The sequence below is a fragment of the Ammospiza caudacuta genome, chromosome 17 (assembly GCF_027887145.1).
Source record: "Ammospiza caudacuta isolate bAmmCau1 chromosome 17, bAmmCau1.pri, whole genome shotgun sequence".
NCBI lineage: Eukaryota > Metazoa > Chordata > Aves > Passeriformes > Passerellidae > Ammospiza > Ammospiza caudacuta.
This window is the reverse complement of record NC_080609.1, coordinates 10443320-10466463: the sequence shown is the minus strand read 5'-3', so window position 1 is coordinate 10466463 and position 23144 is coordinate 10443320. Positions and strand designations below refer to the sequence as shown.

The following is a 23144-nucleotide window of genomic DNA, read 5'->3' as shown; positions in this document are numbered from 1 at the left end:
AATTAATGGATTCAGTCCAGAGCATATACAGCTCATTTTCCCAACAGACAAATCTGATTGCACTATGTGCCAAAATGCAACAGCACATCCTGAAATGAGAATAACACTGAGTCTAAATTACTGTTGAGAAGTAATTTGAAATTTCACCATCCCTTGCCCTATACTACAGAATACTATTCCACAAAGATGACTGACAACAAAAAGCTAATAAATTGGCAGGAGAAATCATTACCCATCAGCTTGAGGTAAACCTAAAATGACATTGTTAAGCAGCCTACCTGGCATAAAATCACCATTAATTATAAAAACCACAAAAAACCCACAACAGACAACTTTTTTAGACTTCAAAAGCAACAGAAGTCAGTTCTTACTTTACTTACCTGAGGCTTCTCTGCTCTCTCACACTTGCAATCCAAGCACTACATGACATACACCTGCCAGGTCTACTTATGGTGTCTCTCGTTTTAAAGAGAAGTTATATCCCAACTGCCAGAAATTATCCACTTAAACAGTTTTTAAAAGAAGACATGATAAAATAAATAGCATTAATTTAGTGCTTTTGAAGAAAGGAAAATATCTCAAGCTAGCTAAAATGAAAATGATCAAGCCCCTACAGCCTGATCCTCAGAGACAGTTTGACTCAGAAAATTTAAAAGAAACCACCTGCAACTTTTTATAGCTGAAAACATTTGGCAACAACTTGCTTAGAGGGTTTGTTTTCAAAGCCATCAGCTTAAAATGCAGTTTTGACAAGTTCTACCATAACCCCTTGGTTATGGAAAATGGCAAATGCAAAAGCAATGAGGACAGGGAAGAACATGAAGGAAACCCAACTAAAAGTGATACATTTTTTGTGCACTGTTATCCCATTAAACAATAATTAAATGCTGTTGAAATAAATGCAAGGTTGTGTTGCTACTGAAAGCTTGATTTTCAACACAAACAGCAGTTGCTGCAGGCAAGCATGGCTATGGTTACAAAAATGAACACAGAAGTTAATGCAAAAGTCATCTCAAAAAAGTTTATTAGCATGATTAAAAACGTGAAGAATGACAGTAAGAGAGAAAGTAACTTAGCATGGAAGATTATCCATTTCAACAGTTTTATTCAACAAGGCTTGAAGTGAATGGATAACTTTATTGCCAGATTTTGCTTGATTTCTTTCACAACAGTTCACACTGTCAGTTTCACCATTATAAAGACTATTGCTTTTGTTTGGATATGATCCCTGTTGCAGGTAATTATAAAAAAATATTCCCCATTGCTGCTGGATTGCAGATTGCAATGTTGGTTTAAGAGCTGGTAAAAAAGAAATACTCAGCTGAGGAGTCCATTTAAAAAACAACCTTTTCTTCCCCCCCACCCCTAATCACACTACAAAGAAATACATTATTATTTTGGCCTTTAAATTTCTTACATGGTATTTATTTAGCATGGCAATCCCAAAATTCCCTCCCTTTAAGTAACCATAAATCAAAATCCTCTTTCAGAGGCTGCTTCTTGGGTTAGATTGTGGAGCTTTACTTCACCCAGGCTTACACTGGCTTGAGGACAAAGACAGCATCATCCAGCACGTAGTAGTCATTGTACATGTCACCTTCACAGAGGTAGGGCAGTCTGGTGAAAGCCTCGATGGCAAAACCAGCTTTACTGAAAACTTCTGGCAGGCTGTTCACCTGCTCTTCCCAAGTGTGCCCTTTGATTTCCAAAACTTCTGAGGGCTTTTCCCACTTGCCACCTACTGAGAAAACAGAACAGCTTTGTTTCAATTATAAAGAAAACTTTATTGTGTGCTGCATTTTCCTACAGAAAGCATAATTACACTAATTATGTTTCATTCCACTCCACACAGGAGGTTGCCACACCACTCATAGACCTGTTGCAAGATCAGTTCCAGTTTATCCCTGCTGTTCAAAAGCAGCTTCTTCAAGGTTATCTTTTGTTACATTTTTAAACTAGAAGTGCCAGGAGTGGCTAAAAGGTAACTGCCATTAGTGAGTTTCGTGTCCAGCAGACAGGCACAGAAGTAATTACAGTAATTAGAGCCAGCAAGTTGAAAACTATGATTTGCTGTGAAGCTTTCACCAGCAGATCACCCCCATTACAGTGGATGGCTACTTTGTGCCTTCAGTGGCCACCTACCAGCTGATCTGCTAAAGGCTGCTTAGGGTCATACACAATTAAGAAGCTGATTAAGTAGCATGCTGGAAAATGTCTTGTTATTTGTAATATCCAATGAAATAATCTGAAGGATTATAGGTACAACTCTCAGGAATTCAAAATTTAAAGTTCTTCACTCATTTTCCAAGTAATGTCATCCACAACAAACAAAAGCTTTCTGTTTGGTCTGTACCTTTAACCAGTTTGCTAGATGCAGTAGTAAACACCCTTCTAAACAGGAAGTTCTAAATCTTGTGATTAAGACAGTTCTGCAAATCCAAACATTTCCTAAGTTCCTCTTCCTTCAAGAAGATTCATTTCCACAGAGATACAAGAAATGGCATCTTTCAACAAATTTAAAAACGTGCTAATGCTGGCGTTTGACTGGATCCTGTATGGTGCTGGTAAGACTTTCCAAAAATTTCTTACATTTTCTCACTTAACAGCAGTTAAACTAGACTGAGAATTTTGTGGTTATGGTTTGCAGCACAGCTACAAAAGAAAAGCAGTGAAAAGCTTTGCTGAAAATCAGGTTAATTTCTGCTATTGTCATATAACTTCCAAAGTACACAACTGCTAGCAAATGCTTTTTTCTTCCCTGAAAAAGAGAAGAAAAAGTCTGAAACGCTGCTGTAGCCTGTAATTTCTGGGTCAAATCCTGCTGCACTTCCCTGCTTGGAACACTCCAGCAGCAGCCCGGTTTCAGAGCACTGTGTTTGTTTGGGTGGAGGGTTTGGGAAGTCCAGCAGGCAGCACCTGTGACCTGAGGCCATGGAGTTCTGCTCTGCAAGGACACTGGAGCCCCTGGATAAGGTGGAAATGAGAAGGGATCAGCTGCAGAAGCACAGGCTACTGCCCTTCATCACACAGGGTACAAGTACACCCACAACTTACAATCTTCAGCTTGCTGTAGGCTGCTGTGGAATGGCTCTGCTATGGACCTGACACAGAATCAGTTCCACTTTATTCCTGTAGAAGTCACAGCCACTGAATCTGATTTGATTTAGTGAGAAAAATGATAAAGGGACAATGCTAATTGTTCATCATGGACAGGTTTACAAATTGTGTCTCAACAGTACACTAAGAGATGTCAGTTTATTTATCTTCTAGTTTGTTATTTTCTGGCAAGCAGAAAAGGATGCTACTTAGATACTACCTTTATTCTCACTGCAATAAGCTCAATGCCATAGTTTAAATAACTACACTATTTATTTGAATAAAATTAAATATATTAACACAGAATTCACATGGATGTCAATAAAAACTTAAAAAAAAATCTTCCAGACTAGACATACTAAACCACACATTTTAGTTCCTTAATTAGAATGCTCTTCTCTGATTAACCTTCTTGTTTTCTCTGCACACATTTTTAAATGTCAGGACTAACAAGCACTATTATTCTTAGAAACCTAGAGTCAATATATGTGATGAAGTGGAAGAATATCTAGGAACTATTGTGAATTCTAATCAATGTTATGAAGTTGCTAAATTATAAATGTCTTGATTTATGACATTTCCACCACCTGCCCTCAGCTTGTCTGGTTCGACTCAGACCAGGAACAGTGGAGGAGAGAGGGAAAGCCCTGCAGAACTGCTCCCCTGAGCAACTGCACGTATGTCCCACAACACCCACCCCCACTGGCCAGTACCCCCACAAACAGGCAGCACTACATCTCAGGCTAGAAACTGCACAAAGTATTCTTCTGGTCTTCTCAGTGCCAAAGGAAACATTCACATTGCTTTAGATCTATCAATCTTCCCTATTTTGTCAAAAAATAGAAAGCCAAGCATATCACCCTGTAGATAAAAGTGTTAAATGAGCACATGTGCAAGCTATAGGAACTATTAAAAACAAACAACCTTAATCATGTCAAGTTTAAACACAGTTGTTTTCTTCCTTCCCTCCCACCTTTCCTTGAATGAACCAAAAGCAGTTGTTTTTTCTTTTCAGACTGTACCTGGTTTTCTAGCTGTCCCTCCCATCAAGAACTGTTCCTTCCCAGCAGGTGTTGCAGGTCACTGCCAAGTCACTGTGGCCCAGCCCAGGTTTCAGCAGGTTGACTCCTCCATGAACGTGTCCCTACCCTGCTCCTTCTCTGCCTCTGGATGCTCCTCACCCCAACCTGAAGTTTTGTGGTTTCGCTTTTTAACTAGTACACATCAGGGTTTGTGTACTCCTGGCTGCACAGATCATCAGAAGTACAAAGTACATTCAGCAGGAAATAACATCTTACTTCAGATAAAAGATCTGACTGAAGATGACAGCGCTGTTTATATCTGTGGAATAGCATTTTCAGACTCGTCACCCCTTTCTAAACAAACAGGAGATGGAACAGTACTAACAGTAACAGGTCAGTTGATTATTCCTTCTTAATGAAGCATCTTAGAAGAAATAAATTATCTCTTCTAAATACTCTCTTTATACTTTCAAGAATGACATTTAAGATGGAAATACCAACAAACCCATTAGGAGTAGTATGGCTATATTAAGATGTTATTAGTAAAACCAGAGGGATTTCACAAATAAGCATCTCAACCTCGTTTGCTAATTAGGCTGTTCTGTCATATGATAAAGATGACTCTAGAGTTCTACAAAAGAAAGAAGTTTTGTACTTATTGCTGTCTAACCACACTCTACATCCTCTTACAGAAAGACTTTTGTGGCTGTCAGAAAGAAGTATCTACTAGAAAATGGGAAGTAGAGAAACCAACATTTAGTAGAAGTTGCCAAGAGAGTGCAGGGCCTCAGACCTGGGGATTCACACTGACAGCCTGAGAAAAATGCTCCAAACCTTTGTATCACTTGCCTCTAGTTAAGAAAGTGATGAAACTTTAGTAACATTTCAGTTTTACATGCCTATAACAGAAAAAGAAAAAAATCCAGAAACACTCAGTTGGATTATTACTTTCTTTATATTTCTTCCTTTCTCTAATTCCATTTCTGAACAGAAGTCTATGAGCTTTATTCAGATATACCTTTACAGGAACAGAACACTGGATGCCATTCTCTTTCTACCCCTATAGGAAAGGTTTGTAATCAAAACTAACAGGTCTCCATTGCCCTTGCAAACATATGAATGAACAAAAGGAAAATTATCTCATTTAGGAATTTAGACTGAAAATTACCCAGAAAAATATTGCTGGTAGATGGTTTTTTAATTCCTCAGAGAAAGTGGGTTGGAATGCAGAGTCTTAAAAAAATTAAGTGAATCAGAACTGCCCTTTATTCTAACACTCCTTTTTAATAAAGGATCAGGAAAGCAGCTCAGCCATGGAAAACTCATCTCCATGATCATTGCTTCAACCTTACTGTTCCTGTACAGCTCTGCTGTGCTCATTTCCTTTGTGGTCTACAAGGTAGGCTCAGAGTGATTTTCTGGTTTTGTTCATTTGTAAATCAATGCAGTTTTAACATCTCCATAAGGGGAATAAAAACACATTTCTAGTTTTCATAACTATTATGGTTAAGTTTTAAAGAGGAGGTTGGTTGAAGTCCATGTGCTGCACACACACATCTGTGAACTCCTGTGTGGCACATACCTGGACTCTCAACAGGAACCACATTTACTTTCTTCAGTAAAGTGTCTAAAATAAAAGGTATTCTGAAATTATAATTATCCTGAGAGTATAAACTTCCAGTAAAAGTATAATAATTTAAATTCATGTAAAAGTATTTATGAGCTGCAGTAAAGTTACTGCAGACTGACCTCGCTTGTCTACTGATTCTCTTCATAGATGTACAGAAGGGAAACCTTAGTAAAATTTAAAAATATCAGAGACTTGGAAAAATTTTTATGCTTACAGAAACAAACCCATTAAAATGCACATGGTTAACAGTTATGTGATTGTCGGGTTTTTTTTTTTAAATCTAGAACAAACTTTGTGTTTAGATAAAAACAGAGCTACAACAGGAATCTTTACAAGATAATGAGACTTTGACAGGGGAATCAGGACTTCACAGTCCTTACTGGTATGATATGGTAAAATGAGTCTTTCCTGTAGTGATTACTGTCTGAGCATAAAGACAGGACTGGCTTTTTCATTTTTGTTTTTCTTTAGAAGTGAAGGTGCAGAGTGAAAAATACAGTGGGAAAAATTAAACAAGCCTTCTTCAGGGGAAAAACTGGATCTGTGATGCCATTGGTTTATTTTTGAGAATTCAGTAGTGTTTCAAGCAGGTCCCACCGTGCTCAAAGCAAAAACACTTGCAGTATCTACTACCAGAAACTGAAAAAGGCTTCACACGTGAAAATCTGATTTTTCCAATGGTATAAGCTGACCTAGTGAACACTTACCTACAAACTGGCACTGCAAAAGGGCAACAATTTTAACTACTCTGCTAACTTCTCATCTTGTATTTTAATTGTTTTTTCGTTTATTTTCCCTCCCTCCAGCTAAAACCAAAGCTGCAAAAGAAAAGTGGGAAAGACCAAACAACAGAGAACTGTGTATGTTACCATGTTATTTGATTTGTCTGTGAGTCACAGCTTCTTGTCTTTTTGAAGTATATTTGGCATCAAATTTGTGATTAATTGATTATTCCATTAAAGAGACATCTGAGCTGCTAAGGCTTTGCTTTATATTTGTACAAAATTAGTTATCAATTTATATTTAACTAGTTTTAACAAATCAGGTAATTTATTTTTAGCACATTGGATGCATGGTAAGGTAATCTCTGTAAAGGCCATCTCTAACACACTGTTTCCTTCAGGTTTTAAGTAAATTTTGTTCAAACCTCTGACAATAACAGGTTTTGCTATCAATCAACAACATATCCTTGTATGAAAATCAGAATCCATACATTTAAAGAGCCATTAAAGAAGGTGTATATGTTAAGTAATGCAATAATAATGTAATTTAATAACCTACTGCTTGCCAAACTGCATGTTTTTAAAATGCTACTAAGTAACAATCCCAAAGACATATCCAGGTAAAAAAACCTAATTTAGAAAAGGTAGAAAAAGATGTTTTCTCCAACTCAAAATGTTGCACTGAATCAAAATATTTTAAATTATTTGCAGAAAATAAATAGCGGCCGAAAAATTTTTCAAGCAATTGCTCAAGAGCTTCAAAAGCAGAGATATGCTCAACACCAACAACAGCCTGTGAGTATCCACCCACCAATACCTAAATTTATGGGGGAAAAGGGAAACCAGAAGGTTTTAGGAGTTTACTGTATCTATTTCCTTTAAAGTTGATAGAGATGTAAAAAAGGTATTCTGAGTGACAGTCAAGGACATTATAAAGCATTCTAAATGGCCAGATGCATACAATTACATATATTTATACATGTGTGTGTGTATATACACACACAGCCCTTTTTAAATGTATGCTTGTACATTTAAAATTAGAACTGCCATAAATTTGCATTTTGCCAAGAAGAGGTCTGGTTCTGTGCTGTTTGGTAAAATGCCTGGAGCTATCAGGAGGTTATGTTTGCAAAGTACTGAAGTACTGCTTTTTCAGCTCCTCTTGCTCCACTAACCCAGAGCAGGGGACAGAAACATAACAAAACTATTACAAAAGCTCTGTGATATATTTAAAGGTATTTCCCTTCCTCCAACACACAGAGCCTAAACTAAGTCTTCAATATCACTGGGTAAAGCCACACAACTTATTTCAGCATTCTAAATTTAGGCCATTAAGTCTTATACGACAATAATTTTACATGTCATGTAAATTATTAAAAAAAACCCCAACAAACAAAACCAAACTACACAACTTTAGAAATCACACATATTTGCATGCAAAGAAAATTGCTTCTCTTGAGAAACAATGTTAATTCTTTCCTATTCTGAGCACAGAGATCATTCAGAGATGCAAGGAGGAGCCAAATGACACACAGACCAAAGTCAAGCACTTCTCCTATGTACATTTCACTTCATTTATTTCCATACAGCTCCAATCACTTTCCTGGGTAATTACCCCTTTAAAGCCTTCCAGTCCCTGCTGACATGACCTGGTCCTTGGTTTGACCATCAGATATGAAAATATGGGCTGTGTTTTACTGCTCCTGTGCCCCCTGGAGATTAGGAAAAGCCAACAGGATAAGAAACATGTTCTGAAGACTGAAGTAGATACCACATGGACAAAAACAACTGCCTAAGAGGGGAGAAAGGATTTTACTGAAACACTAAAGGGATGGAGCTTGCCTCAAAAAAGAAATTTTGCCTTTATTAAAAAAAAAACCACCACCTCAATAACAAAACACTTCTGTCCCTAGGAGGATTTGGAAGATGACACTGTTTATCAGAACAGATGAGCACATGCAGCACTTGAGATTTGTTCAACAGTTCTCCTGCATGCAAAGGAGCAGGTGAGGAAGTTTAAGCTTCTTCACAGACTTCTTTGCTTTAAAGGAAGAGGAGAAAACCTTGCAGGGCAGTGTTCTTCAGGAGTATTTTCTAAACAGATCACCAGAACCAAGTGCATTGTACCTTACATCTGTGTTACATATTCCTTTTTTCATTTCCAAGAACCCTGAGAAAAGACTTCATCTTTCTAAGACAACTGCTGATGCTTTATTTTTACTTTAGATTTAATTCCTTTTTTTTCTCTTTATATAAACTTTTATGTATTTCTGTTACAAAAAACAGGATGTGAAAGATGTTTGACAGTTGACAGCAACAGAAAATAAACTTGTTTCATGGGTGAAATTCTGGATTTGCTCATGTTAATGGGGTAGTTATTGATGTAACATTTACAGACCAACAGTAAATGAGCCTTAGAAGAGTTTAAACAGAGCAAAACCTGTGTATTAGACAGGCAAGCAGAAAACACTGACAATATAAACACACACACACTATCCTGGAAAAGCTCATTTGGGACGGGAGCATCTTCCAAACCTATTTGGGAAAGTAACTGTCATTGTGAAAACATTTGTCCTCCAAGACTAAAATTCACCTGCTAGGCTGACAACCCCATCTCCCAGTCCCAGCATCCCAAGTCAGGAACACCTGGAGCACCACGTTATGCCTTTACAGACCTGTTCAACATGGACACAAGCACAAAAAAGAACCACACTATCCAGTATACTTTTTAAGTACCTTTTCCAGCAGTTACTACCTAGCCAATCTGCAAAATCAGCACTTTTATAAGGTACCTGCTGGTATTAGGCATATTTCTTTCTAAAGAATAGCTGCATCTTTTATCATAATTTAAATAAAGCAAGGCTTTGTTTAACAAATGAAGTGGCATTTCTCACTTCTTCAAGATGAGAACTGACAACTGAGACAAAGCAAGGGTCCATCTCACACACTACTGTGTTTCCAGTTCAATTAATGGTATTTCAGGAGGACAGAATACACACCTGTGCCTTCTCATCCCTGTCAATCCATTACAAGGACATTAACACACTCAACAAGGAAATGTCACACTCCCAGGCTCCCAGTGTTCACAACTTCTGAAGTATGGCATGACATTTTTATTTTAGAGAAACTTACACCAGTCCACTCATGTATTACCCAATAATGACTTTTTCTGTCTATATTAGGAAATACAGAGGATTCTTATATGACTCTGTGAGACACCTATTAAAAATGAAGTTGTGGTAGTACTTGTTCTTAGTGACTGGTCTAATACCTGATGATTCATCAGGCTCTCTTGCCAGATTTAGACACCTGCAGTAACTGCATTTCTGGTTGTCCTGCATGTTGAAACAAAACTGGAAAGCCCCAGAGAGAATTCATGACTGAGCTCCTCTGGACTCTAGGTGTCACTGTCATTCCACTAACAGTGAGCACAGATCTGTATTTTAATTTCTTCTCCACCTTGCTTTGTTCTCTTAGAGCAGGATTTATGTTATTCACATAGCTTCCACCACTACCATTCCACTATACTGCATGTAATAACCCATATATCTCATTTTGATTAAAATAATTTCTCCACTTCAATCTATGGAATTATCACTGGATCAAACACCTTACCTGCCCCAACACTTTTCCATTTGTTCTCCCTCTACAAAATTAAAAAGTTTCACTACATGGGTCCAAGCTGGTTTTAATGAGCTGCTACAAGAAGTTACTTGAGCTGAGGAATGTTCTCCTCTTTGAATGTTCCAAGTATAATTTTGTTATATATAAAATATATGTACATATCTATTTTTAAAGTGCATCATGTAGAACAGCTGAATGAAAATACTGAAATTCTAAAATGGTTTTTGCATCACAAAGACAGTCTGGCAACTAACTGTCTGTTTCTTTAGCCCACAGTTAAATTAATCTTTAGTGGGAAAGGTGTAACTTTTGTGTGTGCTAACCTGCACTGTTAACAGTTTATATGGGCCCATATCCATAATTGTGGCAAATAGTGGCAAAGGATTTCTACAAGGAGAAGCCATATTGTTCCATATTATAGGAACAATAAGTTGTAACCAAATATGCTTGAAATATTTTAGAGATGCCTAAGTAAAACACCAAATCTAATTTAGGTCACATTACTTTTCAAAACAGTTACAAAATTACAAGCTCAAATACTATATTATAAGCAATTCTTCACCTAATGGCATTACTTCTTATGCTTATTTTTTTCCTTTTTCCCATCAAAATACCCCTAGCATGCAAAAAGAGAAAACCAGATTCAGTTTGATGCATAGTGATTGCCAGAACATGATTAGTTCTGTATTTTGTGGCCATCCATGCCTCCCCACAGGCAAGTTTTAACACTCAAGGAGAACCAGAACAATGACTGATGAACATCAGCCTCCTGGAATTCAAACCACCTTCAGGGTGCTTCAACCTGAATCCACAATCACAGGCATGTAAAGAGGTTCCCAGTCTCTTTAAAAGTTTAGTCATAAGGACAGATTCATCTGAAAATCTCGTATATTTCTTTAAATTCCAAGTAGGGTAAATAATTTTGGCACTGAACTTTACTTTTTTATTCCTGTTACTAGTACAATGTAAATTCATACAATATTAATAGCGGTTGATACTTTGGATTTGTAGGAGTCCATATTCTACTTTGAGACCTCATGCTGGAAAGTGAAAGTTATCTTTCTATGGATTTTTAGGTGGGATTCATCTGGAACACTTGAAACAACTTGACCTGAATGGCTCTACTCAGCATTAGACAGTTCTGGGGGTTTTGCTCAACTGGTCACTAGAGACAGCTGGGGTAAAGGGCCCTAATCAGAGACCAGTTTTCCCAAGTTGCTCCAACAAACTGAAATGTGGTAAACTTGCAAAACAGGATCTGTGACTTCAATATCTGAGCTTTTTGTTGGTGTCAACAATGTATTCTGTGGAGTTAACAAAACAGCTTACATCATGTGGCCTATTTACCTATGATTTCATACTTCTGAACATGCCCTCTACTCGTTATTAGTAAAAAATCAAATACAAACATGTCTTTTATGAAACACTTAATTTGGGAAACTAGATCCTACAAACGTTTTCTTTACCTGCCTAAAGAGCTGTTAATCTGTGCACTTACCATTTTCCACATAGGGGTGAAAAGGCAGAACCAGTGCTAGGATGACTCTGCCTCTGGTTGGCTCCAGTACACTCCTAATGTCCTTTAATACAGTCAGTGGTTGATCACAGCGATCCAGCAAATTCAAACAGCTGATAACATCATACTGAAATCCTGTGTTCTGCCATTCATTCACACCAAGCACCCTGTGAAAGGAAAAAGAGATACAATCTGTTAAATAAAAACAAGCTGATTTCAGACACAACTACTGAAGAGAAAAATTCCCTGTGGATGTGTTGATAGTGCAGGTAAGGTCAACCATTTAGAGAAGAGACAGACCTGATCCCTTCTGGTCTTTTGGAAAAGGAAACTAAATCAATGATCAGCATGGCTGCATGTCCAGCCCTATGAACCTTTACACTGTCTGATAAACATCAGGTAATAAAGGAGACAAAAACCAACACTGGTAAGAGGGATCATCATATGTGTTTGGTTTTCTGCTTTTGTACAGGCTAACCTTTTCCACAACAATCAAACAATAAAGGAATTGACTGAAAATACTGAACATTCATTAAATTACAAATAGATTGCTTGCTGTAATTTCTGATATAAAGGATGTAGGAATTATTCAGTCAATACCTGTATTTCTTCTTCTGAAGCTGCCATATCATCGTTTCAGACAATTCAGTGGCATAGATTTCTTCAAAGTGAGGACTCATAACTTTTGTGACTTCTCCATCTCCAGCCCCTAAATCAAGAAGTCTGTGGGATTTCCATTCAGGATTTATTTTAAGCAGTCTTTGAAATTGTTCTGGGGAAAACACAAACATCGAGCCTCTTCCCAGCAGCCTAAAATGTAAAACAAGAAATGATCAATTTTGTACAAACTTTAATGGACAGGCAGTGAAAAAATTTAGAATGTGCTTTGGCAGGAACCAGGCATACATAATAGTAGACAAGGTCACTGCTCAGATAAATTTTAAATCCAGTTCAACTTGCCTTGCATTTGTAAGAGATCAAATACAGAGCCACATGCAGTTACAGTGGTTAAGACTCCAGAAGGAATTTGATTAGGTAAGGAAGAGCTCATGGGGTGCAGCTCAAGAAAATGATTGCATTAAAAAAAAAAAGGGGGAAGAGAAAGAAACCTTATTTGTCACATTTGCAGATTCGAATCTCTGCTACCTGCCTTAAAACAAACCAACAGGATGAAATAACAGAGGAAATAAAATGGCTGCAGACACAGAAGCATGCACAATGAATGAGGAATAGGATGTGGAATGAGGAGGGAAGACAGAAAACAGATTTAAAGAAAGCATGGGGGTAACGCCGCTGGAGGGGCAAAAGAGATTTTTAAAATTCTGTGTTACAATGGCTTTTGCTGCTGTCTGCAGATCCTGCATTCAACATGAAAAGCTGTGGAACAGAAAATAGACAACTCATTAAGGAATTGGGTAGAGGTGACAGTTGGATTCCTTATGGATCAAGTCAATGCCATACCCGCCCATAACTGTTTGAAGACTACACAGTGACACGTTCCAGCTGTCACAGCAGAATTCAATGATGAAACAGTTAGAAGAACAGGCAGAGGAAGAAGAACTGGTCACTAATAGACTGCAGGTAGATAAATACTATTCTTTAAACTCCTGTTGGATAGCAGGTTAAACTTAAAGACAATGAACAGGGGGAAAAAAGCAAACAGGAAAAAAGGTAAACAGAGACAAAAAGACTCAAAGAATAAAAAATGTGAAAAGGAGCTGGCCTAGGAAGGGCTGACTACTAAAACCCAAAGAAACAAAAAGGACAGAGTATACAAAGTCATAGAGAAGAAACTAAGCAGGATATCAAATGTATAAAAATAAACACACTACATCCAATTTAAGTAGAGCCCCCTTGCAGCACACATGTGTCAGTCCACACTGTATAATTGGCTCATAGCTATTATTCCTAACAGCATTATGAGGTGTTATTCAAAGCCCTGAAGAGCCTTTGAAAAAAAAATGGAAGAGAAAGGAAGAAGAGACCAAAGGAACCTTTAGATAAAGCTAGACATAACTAAGAACACCACAGGGAAGCTCATAAAGTCATCTGAGTAGAAAATAAGGAAAAAGACTATTTTTCTACCCCCACTAGACAGCTCCTATTTTGTATCAGACTGTGCAGAAGTATGTAGCAGGTGCAGAGGTGGGGATACTGGAGAAATTGGCTAAATGTAACAAAATGCATTTTTCATAAGGTCAAAGCTGATAAGCTGTTAAACATGTCTGAATGGGGTGAGGTAAGCAAAAAAGAGCCCTGCCTTGTTTGAAAAAAACCACTAAAGCACCCATGAACAGCCAAACTCTCCTGGAACCGGTGCAATAAGAACAGAAGAATACTGTTTTATCAGCTTATGTTTTCCTGCTTTGCTGATGGTTCATAAGCCAAACATGCTCCATCAGAAGTCATCTGTTCCAGGGCAGCTTACACACAAATTGGGGTGGAATTGTTTCAGGGAATAAGAGAAAGGACAATATTCCACATTTGTGTTACCAGGCACAGCACTTGGCCAGCTTTGCAGTGTTTAGATTTGATTTGCCATGGACAGGCAAACACTCTCCAGCAGGAAGAGTTTTAGGTACAATAATACAGAACAGTCTGGATACAGCCACCAGCACAATCACAACAGCAACTGATAAAAATGTGGCAGCAGGGAAAGGGCAAGGTGGGAGGGGGGAAGAAAGCTGAGGGAAGAGACACAAAGAACACTCTCTTAGGAGAAAATTAACACAAGTAATTGTTATAAAATGCAATTAGAATCCTCTGACTGCCTTGTATTAATTGCAATTACCTCCTATGTCCCCCCATACTGGAAATGGTGTTCACCACTAAGAGGGCTGGGAATGATGAACACAGGAGGGTGTTTCACATCTGACAGAGTAGCAAAGGGAAATTTCACATTTTGAAAAGCTGGCCAATCAAGAGGTAGGGCCGAACACTTGGAAACTCTAAATCCAAACTGTATTTAGCTTACCCAAGATTGACTTTTCACTTACCCATTGATAGATGTTCTAGACATAAAAAGGCTAAAAATAGAGGACACAAAAGAGTGGTAGAGCTGGATAAACAGCCAGCCTGACTTCTCAATGCTGTTGTTTAAGAAGATCTGTGTTCCTTGGTCAAGGTAACTCTGGACAAAAATAGGCTGAAGGGATTCAGACAACTGTTCAGTGTTGCAGACATACCACTAGAGAAAGAAATAAAGAATCATTTTAAAAGTTCAGCAATGTAAGCCCAGAAGTAGTCAAAATTAATACATACAAAATTATTGCCAATTTTCATAAATGCAAAAATTCAGCTTTTCCTACAGTCTTTCCAACAAACTTCAGGGTTAAATTAACTTAGAACTGTAACAAAGTGAGGACTGATTACTTGCTAAGAAACAGTGGTTTTAATTTTGTCTTAATTATCACCCTGTACTTGGAAGAGATCTACAAGGTAAATTCCCTAGAAAGCCAACATAGCCAAAAGTTGTATTAAAAAAAATCAAATTTCTTTCTAATGAAGAATATCACTATTATTTTTCACTCTCCTACATTTACATGGAGTTGGTGCCAGTCCTTCTCATAAAAAGCCATTGTGTCTACATTCTACCATTAAGAATTATTCTCTACAGCCAACACCCTCTCATCTCTCTCTTAAATCTTCCTTAATGTTCATTAATCTGGCTGCATGTGCTCATTGTGCAGATAGGAAGCTTTAAGTATCCTAAAGTGAGATGTAGAGTTTTAGCAGAACCTTGTAAAAAATGCACATGGAAGGACAGAAACTGTCAGCTGGGGTAACTCCCCAAAGATTTAACACACATGTGCTCAAACCCTGACCCCATCACATTTGTTTGCCTTGTTGGGAGTGGAACATTCACTCAAGGCAGGTTTACACAGCATTGACACAGTGGAACTTGGAATCATCACTGGAATGGGACAGGATTGTCACTGCAGCGTGTGCAGTGCCAGCAGCAGAGGGGAGCACACAGTGCCCCAGGGCCCCTGTGCCACATTCATGACAGGGGCTCCATCAAACACTGGCCCAAAGCAGAGAGGGGGGACCCCAAGACCCCTCAGCTGAGCAGCAAACGTGCCTGCTGAGGTTTGCAAACCTCCTGCACAATGATGCATTTCTGGCAGAATCAGGCTCTGGACTGCACTTTCAAACACACTGCTGGGTGGAAAGAGTGAGTGATCCTTTCCTCTGAAACCCAGATTCTGAGCCCGGCACAGGGATCCCCACAACAGCTGATTCACCAGTTCAGGTCTCTTCTCACTGCAGCTCAGCACTTGCTAAATAAATCAGCATAGGCCAGTGATTCCCAAAAGGAATCCTAAGTGGTTCCTGAAAAACCACCAAAGCAGCAGCTTGTGCACTTTGTCCATTCCTTCAGAAGCCAATTCCAAGAGTGTGGCAGAGGCAAATGATCCCAAGGAGCTGAGGAGCAGGCTGGGATGGGTCAGCTCCATTCTCAAGGCTGCTGCCTCACTCCACTGAACAGGTTTGGAGTGGCTCAGGTGATTTGCCTTTTGCAATGTGTTGCCAGGTTCAACCCAGAAGAAAACCTTCACAAAGCCTTGGGAAACAGAGGCTTTGTTCCATAAGCAGCATGACCACACCTGAGCTCATCCACCTCAGGGCTCTGCACTGAACTCTCACCTGCAGTTCCACTGAAAAACAAGAGTCCTACAATTCTTGTCTTTAAGACTTCTAAATATTGACACAACCACTGGCAGAAGGATGATGGTGACAACTAACAGAAGCTTGTTTCCAAAAACTGGGTGTTGTTCACAGATCTCCAATTTCTTTTTCCCAATATGGTTTAGTGGGTATGGTGGTATTTGGTCAAAGGTTGGACTTGATGATCTTAGAACTCTTTTTCAACCTTAATGATTCAATGATTCCATAATCTCTCATGGTTAATCTTGCCAATAAGGTTATTGACAACTACCTATATAACACTGGTGAATAACAGAAATTCTGACACATTATAAGAGAGAAAAAAAAAACTCCCAAAAACCCCTATCTAAATTTCAAATTAAAAAAAAAGGTGAAAAGCAGCTTAATTCCAGAACTTTTTCCTCAGAACAGAAACTGCTTTTTTCTACACATACAACCTAAGAAAGGCCACTAGTTACGTGACAAAGTGTGTGTCAATCTCTTACACATTTTCAGATTGTTGTACTAAGACCTTTGTTATAGCAAAAATTACAAACATTGCAATTCTTGCCTAATATTAGTAAAAGGATGAAAAATTCTTTTAAATAATTTACATAAAACTAGTTAAGTCAGTAAAACCACAGAGTCAAAGTACCAGCAGTCTGAACATCCAACCCTTGCTTACCCCACAAACTCAGTAACCATAAATCTTACTGAATGTACTAAATAATCAATACCTATATTTAAAATCTAGATCAAATAAAACAGAGATGAAGATTATCCACTGAAGACCATCCACCTGTGAATGACACAGGCACCTCCACAATTTCCCTGACTTGTCTTTTAACAACACAAAAGACTTTCAGATTTTCTTTGTTCACCAGAAGGAAGTTCTTCCTGTAAACCTGAATTCTGCTTCTCTTTGTACTTATGTCCTGAACAATCCCAAGAGCAGACCACAAGCACTAAATTGCAGGGATGCATCCACCCAACAAGGTTCTGGATGTCAGAGCCCACCCAAAGCAGTAAGAAAGCTGCAGAAATGGATCAGCAGGAAGAATTACGGTCTCCCTTTGTACAGCAGTCCTCAAGCGCTTATACTACATCTTCGTTAGCTTGGTTCTGCATATTTAACCTAGATTAAGCTGCCAGCTTCCTTCTGCACTAAGACTTTTTATTAGCCCTTCTAACTCCTGTCAGATTTTCAGCAGCATTTCGCCAGAACACAGTGCGGATCTGAAGGTATTCCAAATGAAATCTATCACATGAACATTGCACCGCAAGGGCACGGCCCCTAACTTCTCCACAAGGTACCGACCCATGAGGCCACACCGCCCAAACACGGCACTAACCTTTTATCGCAGTCGGATCACATTGCAACAACTCATTCCCAGTCTGCCACCCCCTACTGCTCCAAGGCCTCTGTGGGAGTCTCAGCTTCCCACTTTTTTTTTTGTTTTCCTCTAGATGCACAGGTACTAATTACAAACACCTCTGTGATTACAAACCCACCCCCGTCACCAGCACCTGCAAACTTCCCTGGAGCGCTCTCACAGGGCTCGCCGGACAAAGATCTGTGTGTGCATTGAGAAAACCGGGGTGCACATCCAGAACCCGGGGTGCCCATCCAGAACCAGGGGCGCAGGTCAAGAACCCGGGGTGCCGCTCTCCCGGGAGCGGCTCCGGCCCCGACCCGCCCGCTCCGGGTGCCGGGACAGGCGCCGTTCCCCCGCCGGGCTCTCCGCGCCTCCCCCGCGGCGCCCCCCGAGCCCGCAGCGCCGGGAGCGCTCGGCAGCGCGTTCCGCAGGGAGGGCGCACGGCAACTTTCTCACCGCAGGACAGAGCAGTTCCCTCTCTTTGTCTGCGCTGCCCGGCCCGCTGCCCCCTCAGCCCGCAGCGGGCTCCCCGCTCCTCCCGCCGATCCCCCCCGCCGGACCCCCCGCCCCTGCCCGGCGGAGCTCCCCGGGGATCGGGGGTCCCTGAGCCGCCCCCGCCGCCCAGCCCGGCACGATGAGGGAAGGGAAGGGAGGGGCGGGCAGCGCGGCTGTACCTGGTGGTTCTCCCTGGCGTCCGGGGCTGGCTGGCGGTGGCTGCCCATCATATTCACGTAGAGGGACCTGGATAAAGGGCTCCGCAGGTACCGGGCCGGGCCAGCCCACATCGTCCTCCTGAGCACCCACAGGAGCAGGGTGTAGCAGCCCAGCCAGCACAGCCACAGTCTCATGGGGAAGGGGCGCGATCAGCCCCGCGCGCCGCCGCCGCCCCCCCGCTCCATGGCAGCGGCGGCTCCGCTCGGGGCCCGCGCTCACGCTCCGGGCGGAACGCGCCGCCGCGGCAGCGGGGCCCGCCCGGACGCCTTGGCTGCGACACGCCGGGGCCTGGCGCGCACTCCCTCCCTCTCCCTCGCCAATGGCCGGGCGGGGCCGCGCTGCGTTCGAACCGGAGCGGGCCCAGACAGGGCGGGCTGGCGGCAGCTCGGTCGGGCCCCCCAGCCGGGCTCCTCCTTCGTCCCCGCCCCGGGCCGGCGGGAGGGCGGAGGCCGCCTCGGTGGCGTTGGCGCACGTGCTCGGCACCGCCCTGTCAGCCGCGCGTGCGCAGAGCGGCGCGGGCCGAGCCTCGCTCGTGAGGAGCCCTCAGAGAGCGGGGCCGGCCCTGAGAGCGGGTTTGATGGCTGAGCCCCAACATTGCTGCTGAGGAGCCCTCAGAGAGCGGGTCCCAGCCCTCAGAGCGGGTTTGATGGCTGAGCCCCAACATTGCTGCTGAGGAGCCCTCAGAGAGCGGGTCCCAGCCCTCAGAGCGGGTTTGATGGCTGAGCCCCAACATTGCTGCTGAGGAGCCCTCAGAGAGCGGGTCCCAGCCCTCAGAGCGGGTTTGATGGCGGGTCCAGCCCCTTTGTGTCATGAGCAGGGTGGCACTGGCAGCCAGACCCTTCTGGGATCCTGGGTTTTACCTGGAACCTCCTCTGATCAAGCTCTGATTACATCCAACCTTGCCTGTCCTGGGAAATCAGCAAAACCAGAGCAACGACAGAACATTGCCAGAGGATGTTTGTGTGCAGTTCATTTTCACTGATGTTTAACCCTCTTGAGGAAGGTTTTTGTCTTGAGAGCTTTAGACAGTTTTCCACTGAAGACTGTTTGGTTTTTTTGATTTTTTTTTTCTCTCTCCAATAGCTAGATGGGCTAGAATGCCTTTTTGGTCTATTTTTATTTGGCTTGGATTAAGACTCTCCATGCCTGTTCTTATTTGTATAGACAGACTAGTTTATTTTTTCCCTCCAGGAATAAAACAACTTTGTAATCAAAATCCAAATCGACAAAAGATAAATTTGCTGCTTTTTAAACAGACATCTGCTCACAATATTATAAACCAGTAAACAAAACTACTTCAGCTTAGTTACGTGTTGTTCACAGGGAAACTTATCTTGGTTTTATCACATTAAAAAATACAGATAATTGATTGCATATCAAATAAATCAAGAAATTTGCTAGCTTTTGTCTTTGCATCATTAGCATACAACCTGGGTGTGTTTTAATGGAATTTTTCAAAATTCCTACCCAGTGTTACATTTGTCATTAATATTCTGATGCAGTAGTTGTATACTCAGCATATTTTTCTCTTGACAAGCCATAAAGAACTCACTATTCATGCATATTTAGGTAATAATTTTGATCTATAGTCATTTGCATATAAGCTGCTGGAGTTGTAACCAACTGCTGGACAACTTCAGCAAACCCTTTGTGGGGTAAGCCAGCTTTGTCATTCAGTTAGTGTGCTGGGAAAACATAAATAATGGAATCACCTTTTCTGCTTTCTGCAACACTATTTGGAGAGCGTTTTTTCTTTGTCTTGGTGGAAAATTTCCATAATCAATTGAATCCCTGGAGTAGAAAAGGTCCCAGTCCCAAAGGGTTGAGCCCAGCCGTTGTTGCTGTGTGCTGCCCCTCAGGGGCAGGGCTGGCTGCACAGCCTTGTGTAGTCTTTGATGTGAATCCTCAATTTTCCCAATAAAATGTGATGCCTCAGGTTTTAGCTTTTATATTTTTAAGATTGTGTACTGCTTTAGTGCGTGGGTCTGCGCTTCATATTAGGGGATGGTGAGCTCTCTTCACAGAGTGGGTAGACAAACAATTCCTTCTCTAGCTGGGGACCAAGGACAAATTATCCAAATCTCAGGCCCAGGAGCACAAACAACGTGGACTGAAGAGAGAAAAACAAGAAGGATGGGACTTCATAAGCTAAAGCTGTAACTGGACAATTAGCTCCAATATGCAAATGAACCAGAACTTATAAAATAGAGAGACCCCATGACTGGTTGTGCATTTTGTGACCATTTTGGGTTCACCTGGGGTGAACCAGAGCTCTCCCTGGCTGCGCTCTTGTGCTGCCCAAGGTGGATTTACTGAGGCCTCCTAATAAATCCCTACTTTATTCTTTAACTCCATCTAGTCTCTGTTCTGGGTCAGCCTTCACAAGGCATCAAATGCAGTGATAAAACAACTTTCCCTTCTATTATTGAAACATTAGCAAGAAAGGGATTACCAGAAGAGGTCGTTAAGGTAAACACAGATATGTGAAATCCTCTCCCCCACAGGTAACCCAGGAATCCCAGCTGTGGGGTCTCCCCAGACCTTCAGGACGACTCCCCCCAGTCTCAGTTTTATGTTCCTTTACCAAACCAGCTGAATTTTTTGCCTGCCTGTACTACTGAGCCTTTTCCCCCCCAGGCTGGCTCAGTTATGGCAGGAAGTGCCTGGAAGTACTTGTGGAGATGTGCCTTATCTGAAGTGTTCCTTCCCCTTCCTGCTTGTCTTCCTGACAGCACGCATTAGGCTGTGAGCTGGATCCAAATGTAAACATTCCTACCAGCCACGTCAACACAGAACATCCATGAATTACTGAGCAGTTCCAAATTCAGGGCAGCAGGAGACTGGGAAGGTCTTTTGGTACAACACCAAACCAGAAGTGAGCATGCAAGCTCCACCAAACATCATTTTTCCTCACTTAAATATGCTTTGCTGTCATTTATTCAATATTTTCACTCCATCACTGAGCATATATTATATTACCACTATATTAGACTAACATCCTTTAGTGTCTATTGGACAACATCCTTTTAGTCTAGCAGACATTTCTGCTTATTGATTTTCAATAAATAAAATTCATTCAGTGTTTTAAGTTCCATATTCTCAGAATTTATAGAGAAACTCTAAGAATGGGATTCAAGCATCACATTTCTCCTCCTCTGAGCTTACCACAGCATTTCATATTTTATACTATACACACACTTTTAGCCTCTTTATCAGTTATGAGACTACTTTAGACACTCTTAAATTATCCAGATTAAATTGAGACATTTTTCCAGCAGTGGGAGTTCAAGCTCAGATACTGCTGGCTAATAAGGAGAGAAAGCAGGGAAACCAGCTGTTGTAAGACACTGAACTTTTGCCTTTGATCATCCTTTCCTTGATTCACAGCCCAAACCAATCATGTAGGTTTAGCAGAAGATAACAAAGTTTAGTGGGTGCCAGAGAAATGGAGAATAAGCAATGTCACTCACAGCACAGTGCCAACCTTCTATTCCCAGAGGGAGACCACCACCCAAATTTAAAGCACCCTTCCAGTCCTCTTTGGGATTGACTGTTGATGCTCTAAAAGACATTTCTCCAGCCCTTATAGCAAGGGAAATAGGACAGACAAATAGGAGAATAGTGCATAATAAAATGGGAAATTATTAATATTTCACATATTAAATAATTTGAATTGTATTTCTCAGATTTTTTTCTAAACTGGTTTGTTCTACAGTTAATGTCTTCTGTCTTTAGGCTGTCTTGCTTAGAAACCTTTGATTATGTACATTTCCTGTAGGAATTCTAGAGATGCAGCAGATTGTAGAGCCTATTCCAACAGTGCATTGAGTCACATCACTCCTTACTCCTTTCTTATTTCAGCAAATTAATGGAAACTTTACCAGACATTTTCCAGAAAAAAATAATTCTGATGATTCCAATGAATTCTTGATGTAATTTTGACTCTTAAAACCACTTATTAGATTTCCTGTTGTATAGCATGGTACTCTTCCAGTTGTACACTATTTTCTAATAAGATTAGAAATAACTAACACAGTCACCTAACAAACCTTATTTGTGGTACAATAATGTTATTTTATTGTACATTTTTAAATATATATTCTATGAAGATAGGATAAGCATGGGAAATTTAGGAAATTTAGAAACAATAAAGAAAGAGACTATTTAATGTTATTACCATTTTAAAGGAACTGTCAGGGAGAAGACTGTTTCATATAATGAATCAAAGATTATATTAACTTAAATTCCTTTGACTTCTACTCCTGCCTTTCAGATATGAAATAAATACATCCAATGCAGGAAATCTTTTCAAATTCAAACCCCAAACACCCAGGCTGTATCTGCTCTGCTATTTGTATTTACCCATCCCCAGAGCACACAAGTGATGCTCTCTGTGCACATAATGCTGTCAGCCTGCACAACGCAAATGGACAACAGTGTCTCTGACAAGACAGATAAAAACCAGATAAGGCAACTTCAAACTTCACCACAGTTCTGGCTTCTTACATTTTAACATAAATCTTCATATTTCTATCAAAGGATTCATTTGGATTTCTAAATAATTAATGATGATCTCCCTCTTTTTCATTCATCGCCTTGAAAGCACTTCACACTTCAAAAAAGGCAAGGAAATGATGTTATTTCTGCTCTGCAAATGTAAAAGCCAAGGCACAAATGAATGTTTTCTCAACTCTGGTATTTCGAATCTCAAACTTCATTAAATAATGCTGGTGTCCACCAAAATGCAAAGCCATTTCTTACACTCCTTTCTGTTCCAAGTTACCTGTCACAGTAAGT

The 23144-nt window shown here is 40.6% G+C and overlaps 2 protein-coding genes across 4 annotated transcripts; one reads left to right on the top strand and one right to left on the bottom strand.

Annotated features, from left to right (window-relative positions):
* Positions 1 to 1018: 1018 nt before the first annotated feature.
* On the bottom strand, positions 1019 to 18650 carry METTL9 (methyltransferase 9, His-X-His N1(pi)-histidine). Of its 2 annotated transcripts, none has more exons than XM_058816013.1 (5): positions 18308 to 18650; positions 14607 to 14797; positions 12211 to 12420; positions 11593 to 11777; positions 1019 to 1738 (listed from the first exon to the last, which is right to left on the bottom strand). In XM_058816013.1, exons 1-5 carry the CDS (start codon positions 18479 to 18481, stop codon positions 1536 to 1538), a joined length of 963 nt encoding a protein of 320 aa, XP_058671996.1. In that variant the 5' UTR covers positions 18482 to 18650; the 3' UTR covers positions 1019 to 1535. The 2 variants fall into 2 exon arrangements, with proteins under 2 accessions (XP_058671996.1, XP_058671995.1); XM_058816012.1 differs by having other exon boundaries at positions 1019 to 1741; positions 18308 to 18642.
* On the top strand, positions 2475 to 8770 carry IGSF6 (immunoglobulin superfamily member 6). Of its 2 annotated transcripts, none has more exons than XM_058816014.1 (6): positions 2475 to 2564; positions 4167 to 4511; positions 5411 to 5517; positions 6555 to 6608; positions 7182 to 7265; positions 8384 to 8770. In XM_058816014.1, the coding sequence occupies exons 1-6, from the start codon at positions 2498 to 2500 to the stop codon at positions 8420 to 8422; spliced, it is 696 nt and encodes a 231-aa protein (XP_058671997.1). In that variant the 5' UTR covers positions 2475 to 2497; the 3' UTR covers positions 8423 to 8770. The 2 variants fall into 2 exon arrangements, with proteins under 2 accessions (XP_058671997.1, XP_058671998.1); XM_058816015.1 differs by having other exon boundaries at positions 2493 to 2564; positions 4112 to 4511.
* Positions 18651 to 23144: the final 4494 nt, after the last annotated feature.